This window comes from Lontra canadensis, unplaced genomic scaffold (genome assembly GCF_010015895.1).
Source record: "Lontra canadensis isolate GAN:19392208 unplaced genomic scaffold, GSC_riverotter_1.0 scaffold98, whole genome shotgun sequence".
Classification (NCBI taxonomy): Eukaryota; Metazoa; Chordata; class Mammalia; order Carnivora; family Mustelidae; genus Lontra; species Lontra canadensis.
In genome coordinates, this window is record NW_022631092.1 from 2,476,118 (window position 1) to 2,501,747 (window position 25,630).

At 55.8% G+C, this 25,630-nt stretch overlaps 1 protein-coding gene across 2 annotated transcripts in view; it reads left to right on the forward strand.

The window, feature by feature from the left end:
• ASB2 (ankyrin repeat and SOCS box containing 2) overlaps nt 1–25,630 on the forward strand; it is a 40,604-nt gene extending 14,974 nt beyond the window's left edge. For both annotated transcript variants that reach the window (XM_032837335.1, XM_032837336.1), the window contains exons 3-10: nt 6,149–6,238; nt 9,458–9,624; nt 10,463–10,618; nt 12,892–13,137; nt 16,131–16,302; nt 22,151–22,715; nt 23,502–23,655; nt 24,960–25,630. In XM_032837335.1, coding sequence (XP_032693226.1) covers nt 6,149–6,238; nt 9,458–9,624; nt 10,463–10,618; nt 12,892–13,137; nt 16,131–16,302; nt 22,151–22,715; nt 23,502–23,655; nt 24,960–25,096 — 1,687 coding nt within the window. In that variant the 3' untranslated portion in view covers nt 25,097–25,630. The remainder of the gene's footprint in view (nt 1–6,148; nt 6,239–9,457; nt 9,625–10,462; nt 10,619–12,891; nt 13,138–16,130; nt 16,303–22,150; nt 22,716–23,501; nt 23,656–24,959) is intronic.

Consider the following 25,630-nt stretch of genomic DNA (forward strand, 5'->3'; position numbering starts at 1 on the left):
TCCAGGTTCCTGAGTTTCCCCCTGAGAGGGTCTCATTCTGAAACCCAGCCTGAGAAACAGAAGCGAGGACCCAGAGCCAAGGACTCCCCATGACCGGTGTTCGGGGAGGCCCTGGTTCCTCTTCCGGCTGGCTCAGCCTAAGTCAGACCACAAGTTCCTCTTTCTCAGGAGGGGATCAGATAGAGACAAGAGCACCCCCCCCCCCCCCGACCTGCCCCGGCGCATCTGCAACCTTCTCTCCAGTGTGGGAGCCTCCCAGGGAGGCCTGGGGACACTTAGAAACATTAGCACCGAGTGGGCTCATGAGGCCCAGGTCCTGACCTCTTCCTTCCTGTGGTGCGTGAGGAAGTAGAGACCCACCATGGGACGCAAACTCTTACCAGCCTCCCGAGAAAAAGGCTCTCACAGAGAAGGGAAGTGACTTACCCAGGGTCATGCACCCCTCACCTAAATTCCAGGCACAAGTAACTTAGGGGACAAGGTTCAATGAGCATCTTCTCACTCTGGATGTGAGTTGAAACCTCCAGAATCGGTTCTGCCCTTCCGTCTCTGGGAGAAGATGGATCCTGCTGGGGGAGCTGAGCCCTCCAACCCCAGATGCACACTGAGGGCTTCCCATGTGCCCAGCACACAGCCACTCAGTTCATCCTTCCGGAAGCCATGCAAAAGCGCCATTTCTGTGCCCGGTTTGCGCACACGTGCACCGCAGGGCCGGAAGCGGAAGCGAAGTTTGCCCTGCTAGGAAGTTCAGACACTAACCAGCTCTGCCCAAACTGCAATGGCCTCTTTCTGTTCCTGTCCCCCCTCCACTTTGAGGTGGGCTTTGGGTCTCATTACAGCCATCTCGCACCTACAGAGATTCAGGGTCTCCAGCGACAAGAGACACCGAGCTCGTGCGCACATTCCCAGACGTGATTTCAGAAAGTACAGGACCCAATGGAGTCCTGTGTCCCTTTTATCCCCAAATATCACAGTTTCCATCCGAAGACCCAGAGCATCTTTGGGAACAGGACATCACAGGCGTCCTGGGGGCTGTCTCAGATTTCATGTCGCCTCCTCAGCAAAGCCCACCTCCCAGGTCAAGGAGGTCACCCCCTCACTCGCTCTCTTGGCGGGCCGGTTTCCTTCATCACCCCGACTTACAGTTTCTATGTATTTGTTTTGGCCTTGAGGGCAGGGGCCTCACCCATCTTCCTTCCTGAGAAGCCTCCTGTCTGGCGCACAGCGCGTGGCCCGAGGCAAACACCAAACAGCTCTCTGTGAGCGAATAATGAGTGCAGAAAAGAATGTGAGTGAAGAGACAGCAGAGCAGAGTGGAAAGAGAAGTGGGCTTGGAGGTTTGAATTCCTCCTCTGTCACTTACTGGCTGTGTGGCCTCAGGCAACTTACTTAATCGTTCTGAGCCCCAACGGGCTTCTCCTTATAAAATGGTGACAACAAAACCTAGCCTCGCCCAACTTGCAGTGTTCTTACACAAAGCAAGTGAAATACTGGCACCTTCCTCACACCCCACAGCTTGAATCGACCTCCCGCAGCTCCTCCTTGACAACCTGGAGTGCTCATGTCATGGCTGCCTCTGTTTCCTGGACAAGCTTCTGTGTCTCTCTAGGAAGGCATTATCTCGCCTCCTGAGAGTGTCCCCAACTATATTCTAAGACCTCTTTGGGGACAGGGAACAGATATTGCTCACTTTTATATCCCTAGTGCTTGGCAAAGAGCCCCTAGGTCACTGTAGGTGCCCCAGAAATATTTTTAGGCAAATAAATGCATTTTGAAACCAATAAAATGCTTTACAAATAGACTTTATTGTTATCATCTTGTGACCAAAATGGCAGCTGTAGACATAAAGGTCAACTGAGCCATGGGGATCCTAAACACGAAAGCAAGATCAGCATCTCGGAGGAAATATAAGGTGCCCTTCTAAAACCATTTTTTTTAAAAGATTTTATTCATTTATTTCAGGGAGAGAGAGAGAGAACACGAGTTGGAGGTGGGAGCAGCAGAGGGATAGGGAGAAGCAGACTCCCTGCAGAGCAGGGAGCCTGATGCAGGACTCGATCCCAGAACCCTGGGATCATAACCTGAGCTGAAGGCAAACACTCAGCCCACTGAGCCACCCAGGTGCCCTTCTAAAGCCATTTTTTCCAACTTGCTTCTCTCCCATCGCAGTGTAAGGAATGAAGTCAGAAACATGCATAGGGACCATTGGCCAAGCCTTGGCCCACTGATCGCTCCCTGAAAGGCAGACCCAACTTCCCATCCCATAGAGAAGTAGGGTTTCATGCAGTCAGAAATTGGGAGGGAGCCCAAGGTTACAATGATGGACCAGCCAGAGTGGGCCTAGGAAGCTGGGTCTTCCCAGTCTTTAAACTTCTGAATTTTTTTAAGGTTACATTTCTAAGAAGACAAAGGAAGAAAGCATGAAGTAGGAACTTGTTTGGGCTGATGTATGCACAGCTGCAAATAATTCAAGTTGAGCCACCCACACCTACCATGTTCTTATAGTGAACAAGTTGCCTTCCTGGCACCTGGATGTGAATCAGGCCTCACCCCTCCCCTCCCCATGTTTGCCATCTAACAAGGGTCCCAAATGTACATAATGACCCATCAGGAAGGGTGCAGCAAAGAGGTTTGCCTCAGTTTCAAAGGGACACAGAGTGGGTCGTTCACTCAGTCAAGCAGGTGGGCTTTGCAGGATGAACAGGAGTTCGCTAAGCAGGCTAGAGGAAGCAGACAGCTGAGCCTCAGTTTCCTCTTCTGCAAAAGAGAGCCAATTATGCCTCCTTCACAAAATGGACCAGAGGATGAAAGGAGATGCTTTGTGCCACGTGTCTCTGTCACAAGGCAAGGCATGAGGCGAGCACTCAACAAATCTCAGGTACGGACGGGAAGCAAAAGTTGCCGCCCTTTGGAATTCACATTTTCCTCTATATGGGACTCCTCTCTGGTTGACCCAGAAAGAATGGCTTGGCCAGCAGGTGGGAGGCTGATTCCAGAGACCCAAGGGAAGGGGGGTAGAGGTGGCTTGACCACGTGAGCTCTTATTCTCCTTACCCTGGAGGGCTGGGGGCTGCTTCTCTGGGAACTTGAGGTCCTGCCATGGCACCACACAAAACCAAGATTGCCATTTGGGATATTACCCCTTTGAAGACTTTTGTTTTGTTTCATTTATTTAAATGTATCAAGCACCTGGTATGTGTCAGGCACTGTACCTGACCCCTGTATTGCTGAAGGCTTAGCGTGAGGACTGGAGGAGAGGACAAATAGAGGGCAGTGGGCTTAGGGCAGACTCTTGTACTCTGTAGCTGTCTCCCCCTCGAAGAGGCCTGCTTGTCTCTGTTCAGTCAGGTCCAGTCCAATCCCATGCCCTTCCTGGGGCTGGCGGCTCACTGAGAAGTTAGGGGGCAGAAGCTGTCCTTGCAGCCTTGCTCTGTAGCTGCACCGAGCCTGACCTGTGTCTGAAGTTACGGGCCAGCTGGACTCCAGGACAGGGCTGTTGGGAGCTGGGTGACAGTGATGCACTCCTGAGCCCCTCGCCCCTGCCCCGACTTGCCCACCCACATGAAGGCCCGGGGCCCTACCTGGACCTCTTCTAGGGCATGACCTGCACCCACATCCCGCCAGGTTCCTCTCACCTCTGATGACTCAGCCCCTGTGGTTTTCTCTGCTGGGAATTCCCCTGCTCAGGGCCGAGGGGAAGGGGAGCCAGCAGCCTGGATGGGACGGGGCCTCGCTCCCCCTCCAGCATGCCCGTCCCTAAAGCCAAGTTAACGACCCTCTACGGGGCTCCCAGGGGAGCTCCTGCTCTCTTTCCCCCCTCCCCAGTGGCCTGTGGCTGTCTAGGTCCTTGTTTCCCACCCCACTGGCCTCTAGACATTGTGGGGGTGCACAAAAGTGTCCTACTGACTGGCATCTCAGGCGCTGGCACGAGGCTTGGGATGGACCGAGGAGGGACTGGGGAACTCTTGCTACAGGGTACTCAGTCTGCCTGCTTCCTCTTCCATGAAATGAGAACAACACAGCCCCAGCCTGCATCCAGCTGGTGGGGAGGCTGGAAGCGAGGCCCTGGCCTGCATAGTCCAGAGGAACACCCCCGACGCCATCACTGTCACCCCCGCCAGCTCGCTGGCCCCATCTTGCTGCTGTCATTTTACCATCAGAGATGGCCCTGGCTTTAGGGTGGTGTGGTGGGTTTTTATCAGCACTTATCACCTTGCTAGAAACATCCTAAGAACAGTAAGTGACAGGAGGCCACACACACGGGCCCCGGTGCGGGCGGCCGGGACCCTGGGATCCTGTGCGGACTGAGACCCAGGGCTCTGTCCAGACCACAGGCTGGGGGACTGCGAGCTGGGCCTGGCCCCTGGCTGCCTGCAACCAACCGCAGCGTGCACTCCTTCCCTGGGGGGTGGGGTGGAGAGGGGGCCTCGGCGGGGGGCCCCGGCTTTGCACCCCTGTCCCAGGATGTGGTCTCTTAGATCTGTCTGACATGCAGTTCCCATGTGAGCCACAGCGGCAAGGAAAACCCCGCTCTGGTCCTGCCCGCGCACCTGGCAAATGGGGAAACCAAGGCACAGGGCTATACAGGGCCTTGTGCAAAGTCGCAGGCCTGTCCGAATGGAGGCCTTCTAGCAGTGGGGTAGGGGAGACTGAAGAGGCAAGAAGACCCCAGCTCTGGGGAGCTCTGCACACAGACGTGAGTCGGCCTCGGCTCGCCTCACTTCCCCGCTGCAGCCATGAGCCACCTCTCGGGGCCTCAGTTTCCCCGTCTCTGAAGGGCGGGGACGTTGGCACCCACTCTAGAGGACGAACGAGTGAGCACTTGCGGGCACAGTACTCAAGCTTGTGGTGCTCAGAAGGAGTGGCTGCTGGCAGGAGACAGAGAGGGGGACGGAGAGGGGGAAAGGACACCACGAGGACGGTGAAGGCGGCCAGCCTGGTGGGCCCCCCGCCCCCAGGTGGCTGAAGCATAGGCACAGGTTTTCCTTCCTTCTCTGCTCACTCACTCCTTCCCCTGCGTCCTTGCCTTGCCGAGGGTGTCCACAAAATCTGTAGGTTCTGCTCCATCTTGAAAGAACGTGGGTCCTTGTCAAGGTCAAGATTCCAGTACCTCCAAACACCACCAGCAGTGTCCCCCTCGATCCCATGGGGCACCCCTGTGGGGCGCAGGACACCAGGCCAGGCCTGCTGCGGTGTCCGTGGCCCCAGGACCCGAGCTGTCACAGGTGCGGTCGGCATGGGCCACATGCCCTGTCCTCACGGTCACCCTCATCAGTCACATATGTGGAGTGTCCACCAGGCCTCCTTTCACCCCCTCATCCTCACCACAGTCCAAGGGGGTGGGAAACTGAGGCTCAAAGAAGCAAAAGAATGAGTCAGTTAAGGATGGATGCATGCCAAGCACCCCTGTGCCCGGACGCCAGCTGGGCTCACTGGCTCCAGTCTCCTCCGTCTTCCCACACTGGGCTCTGCAGGGAATAAAGCCCAGAAAAGTTCAACCTAATGTCCCACGGCCAGGATGTGCCAGAGCCTAGATCTGAACCCGTGTCAGTCTGACTCCATGCCCTGGCCGTGATGGCCTTTTGCACTAACTTCCCTACTGTTAGCTCCTGCCCCCAGGACGGCAGGACCCTCTAACAAGGACCCAGCCACGTGGAGGTGCGAGTACCTGGTCTGGCTTCCCAGCTCTGCTTCCCCTGTCCCCCGCCCCTCCAAGAACCTCTTGCCTATCCCCACTGGGACCAAGCCTGGCCGGCGCGAGATGGAGCCCCTTTCATCCAGGGACCTGCTGCTGACCCCTTCTCGCATCCTCCCGGGTGAAGAATGTCACCTTGCTTCCTATCTGCCTCCCGCGTGGTTGGCTGGGGAGGGGGCCTGGGGGTGGGGATGAGGTTAACCTCATTGTTGTCTTATATGGTCATTTAAATCTCCCAGGGCTTCCTCCAAGGGCCAAAAATAATCCAGAGACACAGCAGCTGTGTCCAGCACACGAAAGAGGACCGGCCATCTGCTTTGGTTCAGAGCTCTGTGTCTGTCCGTCAGTCTCTCCCCTCGCTAGCCCTCCATCCCCGCTCCTGCCTCCGGCCATGACCCGCTTCTCATATGCAGAATATTTTTCCCTCTTTCATTCCTGCCCTGCGCCCTCCAGGTCGACTGTGCCTCCCGAGAACCCGCCCGCCTCGGCCCCAAAGGGCCTGTTCCAAGGGGTCATGCAGAAGTACAAGAACTCCCAGCTGGCGTAAGTGACCCCCGGCCCCCGAGAGCGGCCAAGTTCACCCTTCCAACTAGGGTTAGTGGAGGGCGGGGAGCAGGCCTGCAGGCCGAAGGAAGGGGGGCGTTCCGGAGGGACCACCCGGGCATGCCCCTCCCAGGTGTGCCCCCCTGAGCCCCAGCTGCCGCTGCTGAGCTGGGCTTCGTGCTCACAGACTCAGCTCCTCAAGGGACTGTCAGCCTTGCCGTGCCTGTGATTAAAAACGCCTCCATGCCCCCAGGGTGGGCCCCGGGGGAAGGAGCAGCCCCCCTGGGGGACAGCCCTGGGATCCTGGAGACCCAGAGGAGCTCAGAGTGGAAGCTCATGAGTTGGCCCTGCCTTCTAGTCCGCCCAGTCTCCCCCACGCGTCACTGCGCAGATATGGGAGCACATCCACAAGGCTCATACCCATGAGTTTTGTTTTGCTTCCTTGCCTCTATTTGCTCCATGGCAGGTGGTAAAATCCAGAATTAACCCGAGCTGTAGGAGGGGTTCTGTGCGCCTGGCCCCAGGGTGCCGGGCTATGTGTGTCCCCCTTTTCTGCTCCCCCATATTGCCCCCAGAAGCAGTTAAAAGCAAAAGAGGGGCCCCATCGTAGGAAGCCTTATTTCCTCGCTCCAGTTAATGTTGCAGAGGAGAGGAGGCAATTGGCCAGTGTTCTGTGTCTCTTCCAGCTCTTTCCAAACCCTGCTGTCCCTACTTTCTTGGTGCCGTGGGGGGAATTCTAACCATCTGGGAGATGGGGACCCGGGCTCTGCTCTCAGCACTGCTGCCCCCTTCTGTGTGGCTGCCTGGGAGTCACCGTCCCTCTCTAAATCTCCCGTCTCTGCGAGACAAGGTAGGAGGTTGCAGAGTGGCCTCCCGGGCCAGTCCAGCTCCTTAGTCTCTGCCGGTCTGACTCCCCTGCGGCCTCCCCCACCCTCGGGGCGGGGCTTGGGCTGAACTCACAGAGCCCCGGGTCCGTGCCCCAAGCTGGGCGGCAGGTCCAGGAGTGTTCTCATGCACTGCACACCCCCCAGGCCATAAGACCAGCCAGCCCTCCTCTCTTCCACTTCAGCTGGGGCCCCACAGGAGACCTCCCATGGGAAACAGGATACATACCCCACTGGGGCTTCTCCTGACACCAGCAGGGGCTGCTCTGGCTGCTCGTAAGAAGAACCCAGCAAGGTGGTAGTGACGGCGTTGATGGGGACTTTGGGGCTTATCTGGTCGGTTACCCGTCGTGCTCGCGGGTCTGTCCCTTAACCAGCATCTGTGCTCTGACGATATTAATAACCAGAGAGGCTGAGAGTCAGGAGGAAGTGCCTGGGGCCAAGGAGGAAGCAGCTGGGAGGGTAAAGGGGCGGGCTCTGTAGACCCTCCAGGCTTATCCTGGCCCTTGACGTGGGTGAGGACCTTGGGAATAAGTCCGGCCTCCAGTCTCACCTTCTCCATCTAGAAAATGGACCACTTAGGCCAAACAGTCCCTGGGATTAGATCTGGGAATCACAGCATTCCAGGATGGAGGGAGGGGAGCTCAGTGAATGAATGAATGAATGAATGAAGTCGCAAAGAAGTTTTCATTCACATTAGCCCTGAAATCTTCCCGATATTCGGAAGTTTTACACTGCAAAGGTTTCAGATTTATTAATCCTCCAAGTATATAAGTCTTTCAGCCGCTGAAGGTTCTGGGGGTGAGGAGCAAAGGAGGGGTTGGAAAGATGCTCGCTGAAAAGAGCCCCCCTCGGAGGGGCTCTGGTCTCAGAGCTGCTTAAAGAGTAAACCGGCCAAGGTTCTTGGTAAACGCTGGAGCGCTGGGCTGGACCCTGCCGCGGGGTCAGCTCTCCATCCCTTTGGCCGCTGCCAGTGTGTGCCTGCATCCTTGTAGAAATGGTCTTGGTGTGACCTTTGAGGCAGCCCTGGAGGCCGCAGGGACAGAGGGGTTCCCTAATTCTCTTTTGGCCACCAAGGAGCTCCGTCTAACAGAGACCCCCGGTTTCCATCTGTGGAAGTGAATGAACTTGCCAGGTTTTGGCCCATTTTTTGTAGACTTTCCCTGCAGGGTACCTGCTCGGGGCCAAGGGCATGGAAGTGCCCCCAGATGCAGGGATGCTCATGGGGGGCCAAACACAGGTGATGCTTGATCAGAGCCCCCACAGTCACTTTTACAGGACAGTATGTCCTCCAAACGCTCCAAGGAGGCAACTGCAAAGAATGTTTTGAGCAAGATATTTTATTTTCTTCAAAGAATTTATTTATTTGTTTGAGAAAGAATGAGAGAGAGAGAGAAATCATGAGTTGGGGGGAGGGATAGAGGGAGAAGCAGCCCCCCTCCAGTAGCGAGTCCAATGCAGGACTTCATCCTAGGACCCTGGGATGACCTGAGCTGAAAGCAGACACTTAATCAGCTGAGCCACCCAGGCACTCCTGAGCAAGGTATTTTAAAAATTCCCAAAGAAACAAGTGAAATGCTAAGAAGGGAGAGGCCATTTTTTTTTTTTTAAATAAAAGGAATGAAGGAGTGAAATAATTATTGGGGTTCCTAAATTCTTAATTTTTCCCTCCCTCCCATCCCCCCTTCCTTCCTTCATTCCTCCGTCCTTCCTTTTTCCACTTTCTCCCTCTCTTCCTTCCTTCCCTTATTTCTTTCTCTCTCTTTCTTTCCTTCTTCCAGCAAATATTTACTGAGCACCTATTACGAACCAGACACTGAGCTGGGCCCTGAGAGTGAAATCATGAGAGATGAAAGAAATAAAGACCCTGTTCCTGTCTTCTTGGAACTCAGTCCAGTGGGGAGACAGACAGTAGTCAAACAACCATTCAAAGACTTGTCAAGGCCAACGATTACATGAGGGCTCATGACCGGAGGCAGGGAGAGACGCTGACCTGGGCCCCCAGGCTGAGACTGACAGGCCTGAGGAAGTTGTGATGGAGAGCGGATGGACGGATAAGCTGGAGGGTCCAAGGTCAGGGTCAAGGTCGGGGCTGAGTTCCAGGGCACACCCATGTGGGTTAGGAAGGATTATTCTCCTTATTAAGGAGGATACTGGCTGCCAGGGGCCTGAGCACCTGTTCCAGACCGGCAGGGGCAAGCAGAACCGAGTGGTCTCACGGCCAGCACTGCCCCCGGCCGCCGGTCGTCCTGCTTCTCCTCTGGGAGAGAGGCTGCCCCGCCCCGCTTCTGCCCTGCCTCGGTCCTGAGGAATAACCCTCTCCTTCCTGTCACAGGCCTGTGGACCCCGTGCTGAAGGCCATCAAGGAAGGGGACGAAGAGGCCTTGAAGGCCATGATCAAGGCGGGGAAGAATCTCGCAGAGCCCAACAAGGAGGGCTGGCTGCCGCTGCACGAGGCGGCCTACTACGGCCAGCTCCGCTGCCTGAAGGCTCTGCAGCAGGGTGAGGCGGCAGCTCTGGGCACAGCCGGCGGTGGGAGCAGGACTCCAGGGCAGAGAGTCCTTCCTTCTGGAGCTTCGTGTTCTTTGCTCCACCGCTCTTGGCAGGGCTGGTGGAGCCAGGCAGGGTCATCACTCCCACTGCAGAGCCAAAATCACCAGGCTGGGAGAGAGAAGTGGCTTGTCCCCCACCCACCCACCCAGCTGCCACCTCTGCAGGCCTCTTGGGACAGGAGAGCCTAATTCCTAGAAAAGGAAGGAGGGAGGGCTGACTTTTGGGGAGAGCCACTGCCAGCTTGTTCCAGAATGTTCCAGGGGCTGATCTAATGTGGAAAATACCACAGCTGTGCCTAGGCCCGGCCAAGGCCATCCCCCACAGCTGTGGGAACCTGGGCAAATCATGCCTCCTCTCTGAGCCTCGGCTTCCCCAAGCCAGATGCGGATCGGTAACACCTGCAGACAGGACTCAGCTCTGTCCTGAAGCAGCAGGAACCCTAGACCAGCCCACCACCATATGCTAGGGCAGAAACAGCTGTCTGAGACAGAGCTTCTGGCCTTGGCTGGTGGGAGTATAAGGGAAGGACAGGGTCATTCAGAGAGGGAGGGGGCTCAACCAGGGAAGGCTTCCCAGAGGAGGCGGCATCTGAGCTGAGTTAATATGGCTGGGAAGCTGAAACAGCCCTGTGAAAGCAGCCAAGTCCAGGGCCAAGAGGATGGATGATAAATTTAGGTGGAGGTCACACACATCTGTCGTGGGAATTGGGTGGAAATTGGGGTTATCTTTGTGCTGGCGAGGAGGGGGTATCTTTCCCCTTAGTGAACTTCCCATCTGTTCTCCCCAGCATACCCGGCCGTCATCGACCAGCGCACCTTGCAGGAGGAAACGGCCCTTTACCTGGCCACGTGCAGGGGACACCTGGACTGCCTCCAGTCTCTGCTCCAGGCTGGGGCCGAGCCTGACATTTCCAACAAGGCCCGAGAGACACCGCTCTACAAAGGTGAGCCCCCAGGGTGGGCTTCCCCGGGGAAGGCTCCGGAGAGTAGGTGGGCAATCGGCTGCACTGGTCCCAAAGTTCATCACCCTCTCGCTTCCCCCACCGCAGCCAGGGGTCCTTTGAAAGGACAGTCTCATTCAGGTGTAGGACTTGTATAATTGGGTCATTCATTCATGCACCTATTCGGGTCCAACGTCCCAAGTCCTCCCTTGGGTGAGGCTCACTGAGGAGCGCCGAGGGCCCAGAAATGAAACGATATGATCCGTGCCCATGCGCTCTCCCAGCCCAGTGAGCATCAACACACAGACAATGTAACAGCCAGCTAATGGCCTCACAGAGCTCAGCCTGATGCTCCTGGGAGCTTGGGGGAGGGCCCTAAGGCCGGCAGGGGGAGCGGGGGGGAAGCCCCCACAAAAGGGGGTGTTTGTGCCGAGTTGGAAAAGGAGGGAGTTACCAGCTGGACAAACAGAGGGGACAGCAGAGGCAGAGGCAAAGAGGCATGAAAGAAAATGTGTACCTCCGGGATGTTTTAAAAAACCCTAGAAACTCCTAACTCACTCAATATACCATCCAAGGACTTCGGCGTCTCTAGCATGTGCCCGGAGTCAAAATCTGAATGATCATAATGGCAGGCATTTACTGAGTGTTTACTATGTGCCAGGAGCTGTTCTCCCACTTAACCCTAATATCTATCTACATATGAGACCAGCCCTACACGGGCAGTATCCCCATTTTACAGATAAGGACCCATGGCATAGAGACGTGGAACGAGGCCAGACCTGGGATTTAAACTCACGGAGCTAGCTGCCAGCACTACACGCTGAGCTATGACATTTTGAAGCCTTCAGCTCATGCCTGCACACTTAAGCAATCGGCCTCAGGGCTTACAAATATGATAGGACCTTTAACTTTGAAACACTACAGAAATCCCTGATTTTCCCACATGTCTGATATCCAGTACCTGGAACATTCCATGGGAAACAGGAACTGGGTAGCTGGTAACTGGGTCCCTTGTGCACCCATGGGGCAAGTGTGTCTCAGAAGCCACATCTAACTGGACACCAGAGCCATGGCCTGGAGACGCAGAGGTCCCAGAGGGAACTCCCGAACACTGCAGTTCTCAGCTATGGCTGAGGCCCCGGGAATGCGTGCAGTCCTCCCATAGGCCACACACTGTTCTAGAGCATTCCATGCACCCCCTCACCCAGGGCTCCCACAGGGTCCTCTCAGGAAGGTTTTGTGATCTCTGGTTTACAGGCGAGGAAACCAAGGCTTTGAGAGGTGGGGAGCTTTGCCTGGGGTCCCTTCTTACGCTCACCCCTGATCGACTCGAAGAAGTGGTTTATTTGGACGAGAGCCCAGCCTCCCTGGTGATAACCCTGGGCCAGAGCCGGTGGTGCATTTAGGTTCTAGAAAGCAATGAGGCTGAACAAGGAGGTTTGAGCAGGTCGAGTAGACTTGAAGAGCTGTACTCAGAAGTCCTATTTTACTTCAGTTTAGGTGCCTGGGTGGCTCAGTAGGTTAAGAAGCTGCCTTTGGCTCAGGTCATGATCCTTGGGTCCTGGGATCGAATCCCGCATCTGGCTCCTTTCTAGTGGGGAGCCTGCTTCCCCTTCTCCCTCTGCCTGCCGCTCCCCCTACTTGTGCACTCTCTCTCTCTCTCTCTCTCTCTGTTAAATAAATGAATAAACAATCTTTATGTGAACAGCCTTGAGGGAGGGTTTCGAGCAGGAGTAGGACTGCACTCCTCCCCCTTTTCTGACCTTGGCAATGTGCAGGACTAGAGCAGGTGACATCGTAGAGGGAAACAAGTTAGGGACACCCTGGAACCTCCCAAGGGACAGAGACTCTGGACCTGACTGCCTGAGCTTGAATCCCTGTTCTGCCACTTATCTGTGTGACCGTGGGCAAGTTACTTAACTTCTCTGTGCCTCGTCTTCCTCCTCTGTGAAAAGGAATAATAACACGACATCCTTTAAGGATGACTGGGAGAATCCTATTAGTTGGTCGTGTAAGGTGCTTGGAACAGAGGGCCTGGCCCATAATCATTGCCCTGTGCATCAGCAAATAGTAGTGCTACGAGGATCACTATTATTTTAGGTGTATTTCCTGGGTAAGACGCAGGGAGGGACTGGACCCCAGTATAGGCCCGGTGGGTATTTGTTGAATGAGCAGCTGGTGAATGAATGGGTGAATGGACAAATAAATGAGTGAAGTCTCGGCCGGCCAGGTCCTGCCAGGACCCTGCTGACCCTCTGGCTTCTCCCTGGGCGCAGCCTGTGAGCGCAAGAACGTGGAGGCAGTGAGGGTCCTGGTGCAGTACCACGCAGACACCAACCACCGCTGCAACCGAGGCTGGACGGCCCTGCACGAGTCTGTTTCTCGCAACGACCTGGAGGTCATGGAGATCCTGGTGAGCAGAGGCGCCAAGGTGGAGTCCAAGAATGCCTACGGCATCACCCCCTTGTTCGTGGCGGCCCAGAGTGGGCAGCTGGAGGCCCTGAGGTTCCTGGCCAAGTACGGTGAGTGCTCGGGGCCCCTGGTTCACACAGCACGTCTGGAAGGGGCGCGGCGGGGAGGGACCTGAGGTGTCCAGGGGAAGGCGAGTTTAGGTGTCACCCTATGGACATGCTCTGATCGAGTGCTAGTGTCGGAGAAGGAGCGCTGGTCGAGAAGGACTCAGGGGCTGGGTCTGGGCTCGCTGGGAGACGTGAACCGAGCCACCGGTGACGCCTGCAATTAGGCACAAACCCGGGGTGGAGTGGGGAGTGGCCCACGTGCCACCTGTTTGTCATCTCTAATCTAGCCCAACATCCTCATTTTACAAATGAGGAATCTGAGGCCCAGAAAGGGGAAGTGACTTATTTACAGTCGCTTCGTGAATTAGTGGTGGAAGGAGCCAGACTCTGGAGCTCCTGACCCTCAACCATTTCTGTCTCCACCATGTCACACTTCAAGGCCACAAGGAGCCTCGGATGACATTTAGGTCACCTCCTCATGTTATAGGTGATGAAACCAGGGACCTGAGTTATAATAGTGATCCTCGTAGCACTACTATTTGCTGATGCACAGGGCACAGGATGGGAAAGTGATTGGTCCAAGGTCACACTGCAGAGTTGTAGAAGAGGTGGGATTTGAATTCGGGTCTCGGCACTCTTTGCCTGGGGAAAATCTTAGTCACTCACTGGGAGAAAATAAAACACCATGGCCCGCATTAGGAACAGAAGACACCCCGAGATGATGGCAGACATTCTTCCGGCCAAAGAGCATCATCATTTTGTTCTTCCCCGAGAACACCTTTGATTTCTTTTCTCTTTCTCCACGGAGGGTGAGACTCCCTCTCTAGCAACCGAGGGACCAGGAGTAAAGCCAGACACACCCCCGGGCTTAGTTGAAGTGATTTGTTGAGGACGTGCTGTGTGCTAGACACTGTTGAACAAGAAACCGATCAGGCCAGCGGGCTTCTCCACAGCTGGGATGAGATGGGCCCTGTCCTCCTCCCATTCGGCAGATGAGGAGACTGAGGCTTAGAGAGGTTAGAGAACCAGTCGTGATCAGAGCCTGGATTCTGAAAGCACGCCTCTTGGGCGCTGCCATGCCCTCGTGGGCCTCGAGAGTTACCAGCATGGGACTCTGCTTGGATAAACCCCCGCTTCCCCAGCACGTGCCAAAGCAGTTGGGAAAACAAACCTGGGGCACGTCCTTGAGGCCGGGGACAAATCTTGACTGATCCGCTTGAGAACAAAGGGGCCCAGGCGGGGTCCTGGGGGCCCAGGCAAGGAGGCTGGGCGGAGGGCAGGGTGCTCAGCCGGCGGGGGTAACGGGTTGACTCCAAACATCTGTCCAGCTTCCCCGCCGACAGTCTGAGTCAGGGGCTGCTCCCTGTGTGGGCTGCGTCCACTTTCAAATCCAAATATTTTTCTGGTGAGAACGGGCAGCTTTGCTGGTGGGGTCCAGCTCCCAGGGAGCCCGACTTCAAGAGCCTGGACCTGTTGGGTGACTTCCTGCAGGGTGGAGAGTGGGAACAACCCCTGGGCCCCAGTCCCTCCATCCTGGAGGACTGGCCTTTGCAAAGCACCTTCTCTGTCTGGGCTGCTATAAGAGAGCGCCGTGGACTGGGGACTTCCGGAGCGCAGATGGTTATTTCTCACAGTTCCAAAGCCTGAAAAGTCCAAGATCAAGGTGCTGGCAGGTTTGTTGTCTGAAGACTGGAGACAGGCTCTCCCCACATGAGAAGTCAGGCTGGGTCTTCTCACTGGGTCTTTACATGGTGGAAGCGGCCAGGCAGGGACCAGGGGCGGGGGTGTCTCTCTGGGAAGGGCGGGAATCCCGTCAGGAGCACAACTCCGCCCTCATCACCTTCGCACCCCCCAAAGGCCCCACCCCCAAACACCATGGCACTGGGGATTAGGTTTCAACATATGCATTTTGAGGGGACACAACCAACCAGCCCACAGCAGATATTTACTTATTTTATCTTATCTACTCCTGGAAGTCCCCCTGATTAGTAGGCACTATTATTCCCAGTCAACAGAGGGGAAAACCGAGGCCCCTGAAGGCTACCCGAGGCCCCAGGCCTTTGCAAGCCACAAAACAGAAACTTCTGCTGATTCTTGTTTCCCACAAAAGCCTGTGCTCTTTCCCCTAGACAGAAGTCAGTTATCAAAATTGAAAATTACCAGAAAGCCTGAGATAAGCAGAATGCTCAGGTGGGAGGAACTGGGGCTATCGGATGCTTCTGATTTCAGTCCTTATGACACATCACCGTGGTCTCAGCTCTGTCTCCTCCCAGAACAAGGAGGGACTGGTGAAAGGACTGTACTTCTTTTTGCAGAGAAGCCCATGGGTCTCTCCTTTACCAGCAGGAGATGGAGAAGATGTAGGAGATGAGGCTGATGGAGTCTGTCCTTGGCTTTATTCCTCACTTCCCAACGTGCTCTTGTGCCCTCCGCAGAGGAGACGAGAAGCAATCCTTCTCTTACTCTTTGCCACAGAAGGCACAGAAGAACAAATCCCAATTAATAGAGTTCTTGGGGCCTTTCCTTATCAGGGGGCTCTGCACGCCAAGGTGTTTCCTCGGGACAGGGCCTGGATCATTTTCACAGGGAGTGGGGGTGAAGAGCATGGCCTCTGCTGTTAGACCATCTGTCGGGGTCTCTGCCGTCAGACCATCAAGTTTTGTCTCTGCATTTAGGAGCTGGGTGGTCTGGGGCAAGTGGTGTCGGTCCTCTGTGCCTCCGTGTCCTTGTCTGCCACTTGCAGATGAGAGCTTGACCAATGGCATGAGCTGTGTTGTGGATTCAAAGAGAGAGCCCCCGTCACGCAGCGTGCTTGGCACATAGTAAGTGCTCATTAAACACCAGCATCATCAAGGCAGCTTTTCGATTCTAAGAGGCCCCCTGGGTCTCACTGTTGCAGGCAGGTGTTGTTAAGTGACCCGCTGTGTCACCGTGGTTGGCACAGTGTATGACGGTGACTGCCCAGCTCATGCCTCGATCTGCTTCTCCTTGGCCAGGCGCCGACATCAATACGCAGGCCAGTGACAACGCGTCAGCCCTCTACGAGGCTTGCAAGAACGAGCACGAGGATGTGGTGGAGTTTCTGCTCTCGCAAGGCGCCGATGCCAACAAGGCCAACAAGGACGGCATGCTCCCGCTGCACATCGCCTCCAAGAAGGGCAACTACAGGTCAGCTCGGGCCCTGCCCCCCGTGCTCTGTGGCTCTCCACTGCTGGAGCGGGGGCTCAAGTGTCCCACCTGGGACTCAGGATGCCCAGGAGGGCTCGGGGTGGAGGGTACCTTCCAGGTAGAAAGGAGGAGGTCATCCCGCAGTTGGCAAACTAGAGCCCGTTCCGTTATCAACTTACTTCCCCCTCCTGATGGTTCTGTGGTTAACAACCCTTTTATCAAATCTCTGGAGGTAGATACAATTATCTTCATTTCCTCAAGTGAGGAAGCTTAGCACAGAGAGGTTGAGTGACTTGCCCAAGGTCACACATCTCACAGATGGTCAGAACCCAGCTGCAACAAATGTCCCATCTACAGGGACAGGATAGGAGTCTGGCTATTTCTGTTGGGGATGCAAAGATAACCTCTCAGGCAATTAGGAAGCCTTCAGAGGATGCGCAGACAAATACAGTAGTACCAGTGAAACAGGATCACAAAGAGTGCCCAGGGTAATAGCTAGCCTTTCCTGAGCACTTGCTATGTGCCGGGCACTTTGAGCAAGACAAGAGAAGCCTAGGTTCTTGAGGAGGGATCTGGTGGGCAGGACACACACACACACACGCACACACGCACACACACACAAATACATAACATAATGAAAGAGCAACATAATGAAAGAGCATGAAGGCTGAGCTCCACGGCAGTCCTGGAGAAGAGAGACCAGCCTGGGCTGGAAGCAGGGGTGCCCTACAATTAGCTCGTACCAGCTCACGGGGGTTGATTCTTCACAAGGGCAGCCTGAAATTTACACCACGGAAATGGGTGAATGCAAATTTCAGGGCCCCCTGTGCCCCCAAGGAGCCGGTGGTTAAACGTGCCTCAGCACCACCTCTGGCTGGTGGGCTCAGGGAAGACTGCCCAAGCAGGCAGAACCCCCAGCCGCTCTTGAAGGAGGACGGGGTTCCGTGATATCCACCCGACCCGTGTTTTCCAAACTTGGACCATTCACAGACCGCCTTCCTGATTATAGGCACCTGTACTCTGATTACGGAATAGATTTTCTTTTGAAGACATGTTTGCTTAAAATGAACTTGTTTTCAAAAGGAAACCTTCATCACATTATTAAATCGCTGAAATTGCCAATTTGCAATTAATAAAGAACACATTTCACATAAAATCCCATCGAGTGCACCCCGGAGGACACACTTTGGGCAACACCGCCTGCCATTGGGCAGAGAGAAGAGGGAAGAACACGTCGTGCACGTTGGGGGGTGTTGGCTGTGTTTGCAAAAGCAGAAGGAAATGGGGATGAGAGTGGCATCCAGGGGGAGAGGAATGGAGACAATGAGACAGACCCCCAGAGCTCCAGGCTCTACTCTGCAGGCTGTCTGTACATATGGCCAATCAAAGATGCCCCCCACCGCCCGCAATATATACGTGGAGGAGACCCCGCCTCCCCTGAACCCCAGAGCGGGGTGCAAGGCACACAGACTTGGGTTTGCCTTCCTGCTGAAGCTCTTGGTCATGTTGCTTAATCCTTCTGAGCCTCAGTTGCCTCTTCTGTAAAATGGGGGACAGTTACACCTGCTTTATGGCGTTGTTGTTAGGACTAATAAGGTGGATAGACACCATCTTATTATTTGTGGATTCAAAGAGAGAGCCCCTGTCACGCAGCATGCTTCGCACATAGTAAGTGCTCATTAAACACCAGCATCATCTACATCTACCAGCTACAGAACGGAAGTAAAGCACGCCACGGAGTGCAGGGCATGGGTACCCCGCAGGTCAGCATTCATGCTCTCCTAGGTGGGAAGAGCACGTTCTGTCATTTTTCAGTTCAGTGGGTAAAGGGAAGAAAGCACCAAGGCAGGCAGTGGCGACGGGCAAGATGGATGCTTTCTCTTCAGCCCCAGAAAGAACCAGCCTCAGTCAACAAACATGGTTTATCTCAGATGTGACCCAGAGGGACAGATCCAAAGAATGAAGGAGACGGCACTTGGAAGTCTCCAGGCCCCCTGGCTCTCCACACCTCTCGGCACAGCACCGTCTCTCCGGGCTATTTGTTAAATGACACATCCCAGAACCACTAAACCAGAACATCCAGAACATTCTGGGGTAGGACATCTAAGCCTCTACCTTTGAAAATCTCCCGAGCCAACCAGATATGGCCCATCACACCCTTGGAAGAATCACTGATCTAATACCAGGCCTGATTTTGCAGAGAGAAATGGGAAGCAGCTTGCCACAGAGTGGCCGAGCTGGCTGGCAATTTCTTTTGGCATCCTTCCATCAGCCCCGGATGTCTCAAATGGACCCCGATGTTGGCAGTCTGACCCCAGCTGGAGGGGCAGTGGAAGGAGAATTGGCTGTGCCTAAGGATGACCAGGGAGCAAGGCCAGTCCCCTCTGGAACCATCTATGTGAACAGCTTGTGTTCTCCCAAATCTGCTTTGGGCTCATGACTCTCAAAGCGATTTCCCTGGTCATCCTCCCCTCATTCCCAGGCCCGGTTTCCCTCTGCTCTTCAAGACCGAGAGGGGCCAGGCCACTCTTGAGGGCTGCCCAACAAAGGATTAAAGCCGGGTTCCCAGCAGCTTCTGCCACCTGGCAGGGCCCATGGCCAGGCAAGCCCTGGGCCCTTCACTCCCCAGGCATGGGGCATTAATGGCCCTCTCCACGCCGACCTCCCACAGCTGCTCGGGGATTTGATGGGACATCCTATAGGCATTCCACGCATGGCCACCTGCCAAAACCCCAGGCACATCTACCCAGCATGGAAAGCAGCGCTCTGTGTTCGCCAGAGGGTGCCATCTCTACATTACCTTTAACCAGAGCGTGTGACATTCGGGCATGGCTGAGAAAGGAGCCCACAGGACAAAGCACGCTTTACCTCGTCCTTCATTTCCAGTTTAGCAAAGACACCTGATGAGATTAAAACTCAACACTAATGTAGACTTGTTAAGAAATGGTTGGTGTTGCATTAGACCAGATGGCCCGCGCATCCTTTAACCTAAGTTTAGGAGAGCACCAAGACTGGGGTTCTCAGCCTTGGCTGCACGCTGGCTCTGGAGGGCTCTAAAGTCCCAGATGTCCAGGCCTCACTCGTCCTCAGAGATTCTGATGGAAGCAGTCTGGGCTGGGGCGGGGGACTTGGGGGTTTCTAGAAGGTGCCCAGATGATTTTGCTGTTTGACCCTGTAGAGAATCAGGATCTTAGGGTCTATTTTGTGGCTGACATAACAGAGACTGGCCTTTTGGGCCTCACATATGATGCCCTCGTTTTTAACTATTCTTTCTCTTCTACTTCTAATTTATATTACCTTTGCAACCCCCTTCACACTTGTTTGGGGAGGGCCTCCCTGGAACAGCCCTGAGCTGGGTCTGCTGTGGTCTGGGCTTGGGGTGGTAGGTGTGACCCTTGCCCTGGGGAAGGGAGAAGGGGGAACAGGGAACCTGGTCTCGCAAACACCAAAGGTTCTACTGGGCAGTGGGCACCTTTGTTCCTCTTCATGAGGTACACTTTGAGCCCTGTGGGCCCAAGACCTGCCTGTGGGAGGAGGAGGAAGGCTCCAGCCCTTCTCATGGGGTCCTGAGTGGGGCAGCACCGAAAGGCCTAGCCCTGGGCCTTCCAGACACCTACACCCTGCTCTGGCTTTGCCATCCACCTCCAATCCGACCTCACTGTCTTCTCCACCCCGTGCCCAGGCCTCAGTTTCATGTCCCATAAAATGGGAGGGCTGTCCCACAGGGCGCATTTACTTTCAGATTGGCAGAGTCCCACAGAGGCGCACAAATGAGATGATTTTCCCGCGTTAGTAACAGGATGATTTCTGGACCATAGGTGGCTTCCATCCGTGTTCCCACATTCCGGCCACTTTCCCCTGGTTGGGCTGCGGGTCGCTGGAGGCCAGCTGTGACCTGCCAGGGCTACCACCCCCATCTGGCCGGCAGCCCTTGGGCAGTCGCTCTTGCTGTTCCTTCCTGAGCTCGAGCTTGCCACGGCTGTTAGGGAGCATTTGTTGGCGATGGCTATGGTCCAGGGCGAGGCCACAGCCCTGCCTTTGACCAGCACCTCTACGGAGTAAGGTCAGGCCTCCTATGCCTACACAAATAGAAATTAGGAGGCAATTAGCCCCCCTGGGTGTGTGAATTTCCTTTTGAGGTTTTAGAGGCAGATTTTAGGCAAACAGAGCGTCACTAACAATAATAAGACTTCCCACTGAGATCCTAGCAGGAGGCCACTGGCATGAGATTTCCAGGAAGCCGTGAAGCCAGCATGCCAGAGAGGCGTGGGAACAGGCCTGGTGGCACCTGCTTGCCCCACCGTGGCCACCTCCTTGGAGCCTGCATGGGGCCGCGAGGTCACCCACCAGCAAGGATTGGAAGGATTAGGGTGTGGAATCATGTCAGTGGCAGGAGCTCCTTCTTGCTCATGGGAGGGGTCTAGGAGAAGAGAGCAAAGACAAGAAGGGGTCAAGAGCCCCTGGAAATGAGCCCCCAAAATTGCTTACGACCTTTGATGAGTTGCTGCCTCTCTCTGAGTCAGGTCTGTTAAAAGGAAGGCCACAGAGCTACTCCGGCTATCCCCCAGGGCTGCGGTGAAGGTAAAATGGGGCTGTCATGCAAAACCCTGCCTGCTACACAAGACACAGGGCAATGACCGAGAGCGTGGCCTGGGCCATCAGTCTCCCGAGGTTCAAACCCTGGCCCCATCACTTACCGCCTGTGTGTCCTCGCGCAAGTTGCATACTGTCTCTGGACTTCATGTTTTCTCATCTGGAAAAGCGGACAGTATAAGTCCTAGGGCTACTGGGAGGATATAATAGATGGATGTAGATTAAGTCCCGAGAGCAGTGCCTGATTCAGCAGGAGAGACCAGATCCGGGGTTCCCAGGATCTCCAGCCTCCGCAGAGGCTGATCAACCCTCTCCAGGCCTCAGGCAAGGCAGAGGGCCTGGGGGAGGCTCGGGTCAGCCTTCAGGGAAAGAGGCAGTGAGACTCACAGGAGAGGCAGGGGAACTCGTGGTCACCAAGGGCTGACAGGGGCCTAGAGCAGGAGTGGCTGGGCCTGGATACATTCGCCCCCTCCTATCCCCCAGGACTTGGCTGCTCCATAGAGATGTAAAACAGCTCAGTCCTGGGGTAGGAGCAGGGTACATTTCTTGGTTTGCCTGTCCCGATACACGGCCTAGACAAGTCCCTCCACCTCTCTGAGCCTTGATCTTTCTCATCTGCAAAATGGGGATGGCGAGACATACTTGATCGGTTGTTGAAAAGGTTAAACCAGAATGTGTTTGTAAATCCTTTAGATGTCTCCTGGCATATCGTGAACTCTCAGATACAACTTTCACTGCCCCCCCCAACCCCTACCCCACCTAGGCAGGGCAGGTGCCAAACTTCTGGCTCCAAACATCACCCGGGTTCCACTGCCTCCTGAGTTAGGTTTGTGGGCTTTCCAGTAAATTCCCTCAGATCACTGAGCTGGGAAAGGGGAACACTCCTTAGGCTGATATAAGTCTGCAGGGATGTCTTGAAACCACAGTCCTGTCCCGCTGAGGTTTTGAGGAATTAGGACTCGGATGGCCACGGGTTCTGGGTCTGAAGCCCAGCTCCATCCCTTAATCGCTGTGTAACTTTGGAAAGGTGGTTGAAGATCTATGAGCCTCAGTTTTCCTGATCTGTAAAATGGGGGATAGCAGCGACCCATCCTCCCCAAAGGGGTCATGGTGAGCAGGCTGGCTCCCCCGCGACCCCTGCTGGTGGGCACGTGCCACCCCACACGGCAGTCCTGAGCGCCCGGGGCCCGGGGCCCTTAGCGCCCTCTGCCGGCGGGGCCGCCCCCTGACCCTCGCTTGCCTGCCCCGCCCGCAGGATCGTGCAGATGCTGCTGCCCGTGACCAGCCGCACGCGCGTGCGCCGTAGCGGCATCAGCCCGCTGCACCTGGCCGCCGAGCGCAACCACGACCGGGTGCTCGAGGCGCTGCTGGGCGCGCGCTTCGACGTGAACGCGCCGCTGGCGCCCGAGCGCGCGCGCCTCTACGAGGACCGCCGCAGCTCCGCGCTCTACTTCGCGGTGGTCAACAACAACGTGCACGCCACCGAGCTGCTGCTGCTGGCCGGCGCCGACCCCAACCGCGACCTCATCAGCCCCCTGCTCGTGGCCATCCGCCAGGGCTGCCTGCGCACCATGCAGCTGCTGCTGGACCACGGCGCCGACATCAACGCCTACATCGCCACGCACCCCACCGCCTTCCCCGCCACCATCATGTTCGCCATGAAGTACCTGTCGCTGCTCAAGTTCCTCATGGACCTCGGCTGCGACGGCGAGCCCTGCTTCTCGTGCCAGTACGGCAACGGCCCGCACCCGCCCGCCCCGTCGCGCTCCAGCCGGTTCAGCGACACGTCCGCCAGCGACAAGGAGCCCGCCGTGGTCCAGGTGGGCGGGGGCGCGCCTGGCGGGCGGGCCGGTTCGCGCGCCCAGGGCGCACGGGTGTGGACCCGTGGTGGATGCCCGCCCCTTCCCCGGCGGCCGAGCGGCCTCGTAGGGGGCGCACTCTGGAGGCCGTGGAAGCCCGCGGCGAGCCTGCCTTAGAGGCTGCAGAACTCGGTTCACGGGAACCGTTACATCTTTTTTTTTTTTTTTGCTCCTCGTTCTTGGGAGAGTGTAAGGAACGACAAGGGAGCAGGGGATTGCTGGGGAGTGTGTAAAACTGAAGGGTCCGTCACTGGCAGCAAACCCGGAATATGATGTCGCATGATCAGGGTGGGGATGGATGTGAAGCTAAGGTAAGATGAAGAGCAGGGTAGCCCAGAGGCAGGACCTGACCGCGGTTTTGGCTTCACAAGTGACAACTCTAATGGCTAATGGGAATCATTTATGGCCACCTGCTGTGTGCCAAGAAGTTTTTATTCATATATTACCTTAATTCTCATTAAAAAAAAAAAAAACCCTCCAGTTGTCATATTCCCATTTTCTAGATCAGGAAGTTGAGGCTTAGAGAGGTGATGGCCAAGCTGCCCCCCCTCCCACTTTTGGGAGCAGAGGCTGTGTTGATGAGGGGGGAGGGGATCTGTTCAAGTAGATCATGCCACGAGTGCGCCCAGTGTCCGTCCTCGGATCCCTGCCCTGCCCTTCCCAGCCCTGGCTTCCCTGATAGACATTCTCACTGATGCACCGCTTCTGGTCCTGGGAGCCTGAGCCCCAGTGCGTGATCTCTTTCAGTTCTGTGAGATCCTGTCTGCCCCAGAGGTGAGCCGCTGGGCAGGGCCCATCATCGACATCCTCCTGGATTACGTAGGCAACGTGCAGCTCTGCTCACGGCTGAAGGAACACATCGAGAGCTTCGAGGACTGGGCCGTCATCAAGGAGAAGGCAGGTAGGGGCTGTCGCTGCGGCTACTGGCCGGCCACCCTGTCTGATTCAGGCCTAGGACTCGGGGGATGGGACTGCTTCTAACATTTGATGAGCACCTACTGGGGGCAGAGCTCTGTGCCACATGTCGCATTCGGTGTCTCTGTGACTCTCTCCTATAAAGGAGAAGATGGACCCTCTGAGAGGTGATGTCACCTGAGCTAAGGTCTCATGGCTAGTTAGTGGCAGAGCAGGGATTCAGACATAGGTTTGGCCAACCTGAGTCTCTCCTCCAAATCTTTCCAGGATGTTTTAACTGGTTTCAGCTTGCTGAGGGTTATGGGGACTTTTGGAGTATGTTGCCCATGTTTGTGGGTCACTGAGAGGTAGTGTGGCAGGGTAGAGGAGAGATGGTGGTCTTGGACAGTTCAAACTGCAAAGTGCGTACAAAGCACCTGGGCATTTTGTTAAAAATACAGACTCTTGACTCAGCAGGCTTGGGGCAGGGCCTGAGAGTGCATTTCAGCATGCTCCCAGATACGGCCCATGCTGCTGGCCCGCAAACCACACACAGGGAGCGGTGCTTGTCGGGGAAGCCGGCCTCTGGAGCCCGGGGCTTGCTGGGTGACCATTCATGGGATGGCTAAGGCTGTGTTGGGGGTCCGGGCTGTGTATATAGATGAAGGATCACAGGGCGAGAGGGATGGCAGCTCCGGTTCCAGGTGCGGTCCTTGCTACATCCTTACCTGTGAAGTGGGTTTATACCTGCCTCATATACTTCCTTGGGCTACACAGATCAATGAGGAGTGACAAGAGGGAAGCTCCTTTGCCAGATCTTTTGAGTTGGCAGGAGCTGGGGTTATAGAGCACTGCCTCTGGTTTTTAAATACGCTACATGCTCAGCGTGGAGCCCAGCGTGGGTCTTGAACTCACAATCCTGAGATCGAGACCTGAGCTGAGATCAAGGGTCAGCCTCTTGGAGTGCCTGGGTGGCTCAGTCATTAAGCATCTGCCTTTGGCTCAGGTCCTGATCTCGGGGTCCTGGGATCGGGTCCTGAATCGGGCTCCCTGCTCCACAGGGAGCTTCTTCTTTTCCCTCTGCCTCTGTTGCTATCCTCTGCTCATGTTGCCCCCCCAAAATAAATAAATAAATAATCTTTGTTGGGGGGAAGTCGCACACTTAACCCCCTGAGCCACCCAGGTTCCCTTCCAGCACCTGCCTCTTCTCCGGTCACATTGACCCGGTGTCTCCTACCTGCCAGCGGTCACAGATGCAAATTCCTTGCTGGTTGCTGACATCAGCATTTCTCTTTTCTCTCCTCGGCCCAGAGCTTCCCAGACCCCTGGCTCACCTGTGCCGGCTGCGCGTGCGGAAGGCGGTGGGGAAACACCGGATAAAGCTGCTGGATGACCTGCCGCTCCCTGGCCGGCTGATCAGGTACCTGAAGTACGAGATCACCCAGTAGCCGAGGCCGTGGAGCGTTTCACTAAAGCCTCAGGGCGGCGGCGGCCCTGGATCCTGGCGGAAGGGACCCAGCAATGGACTGAGGCTGTGGGCGGTCTCCCGGCCAGCTGGGACCACCTCTGTGACCTCGCCAGGTCTCTGGGCCAGAGCTTTGCCCAGACCAGAGAACAGAATGTGTCAAGTAGGAGAAAAACCGTCTTCATTTTCAAAAACTGCTGAGTAGACCCCGGACCCTCTGGGCCATTGGGAATGGCGGAACCTCCATTCCTGGGGCTGGGGGGTGGCAGGGCGGCAGGGCAGAACTTGGGGTGAGGGCAGCCTGGCCCCAACACTGGGCTGTGGCTGGAGCACTTTCAGGGATGAGTCTGCCTTTCCAAGACAACCTCGCTATGGGGCTGTCCCTGTCCCCTCCCCACTGTGCTCCACCGAACTCTCCACTTGACTTCTGAGCTTTCTTCCTGGAGCTGTGGTCTGGTGGTGGGGGGGGTGGGAGGCCCACCTTCAGTACAATAAATGTTGCACAGATGACACCCAG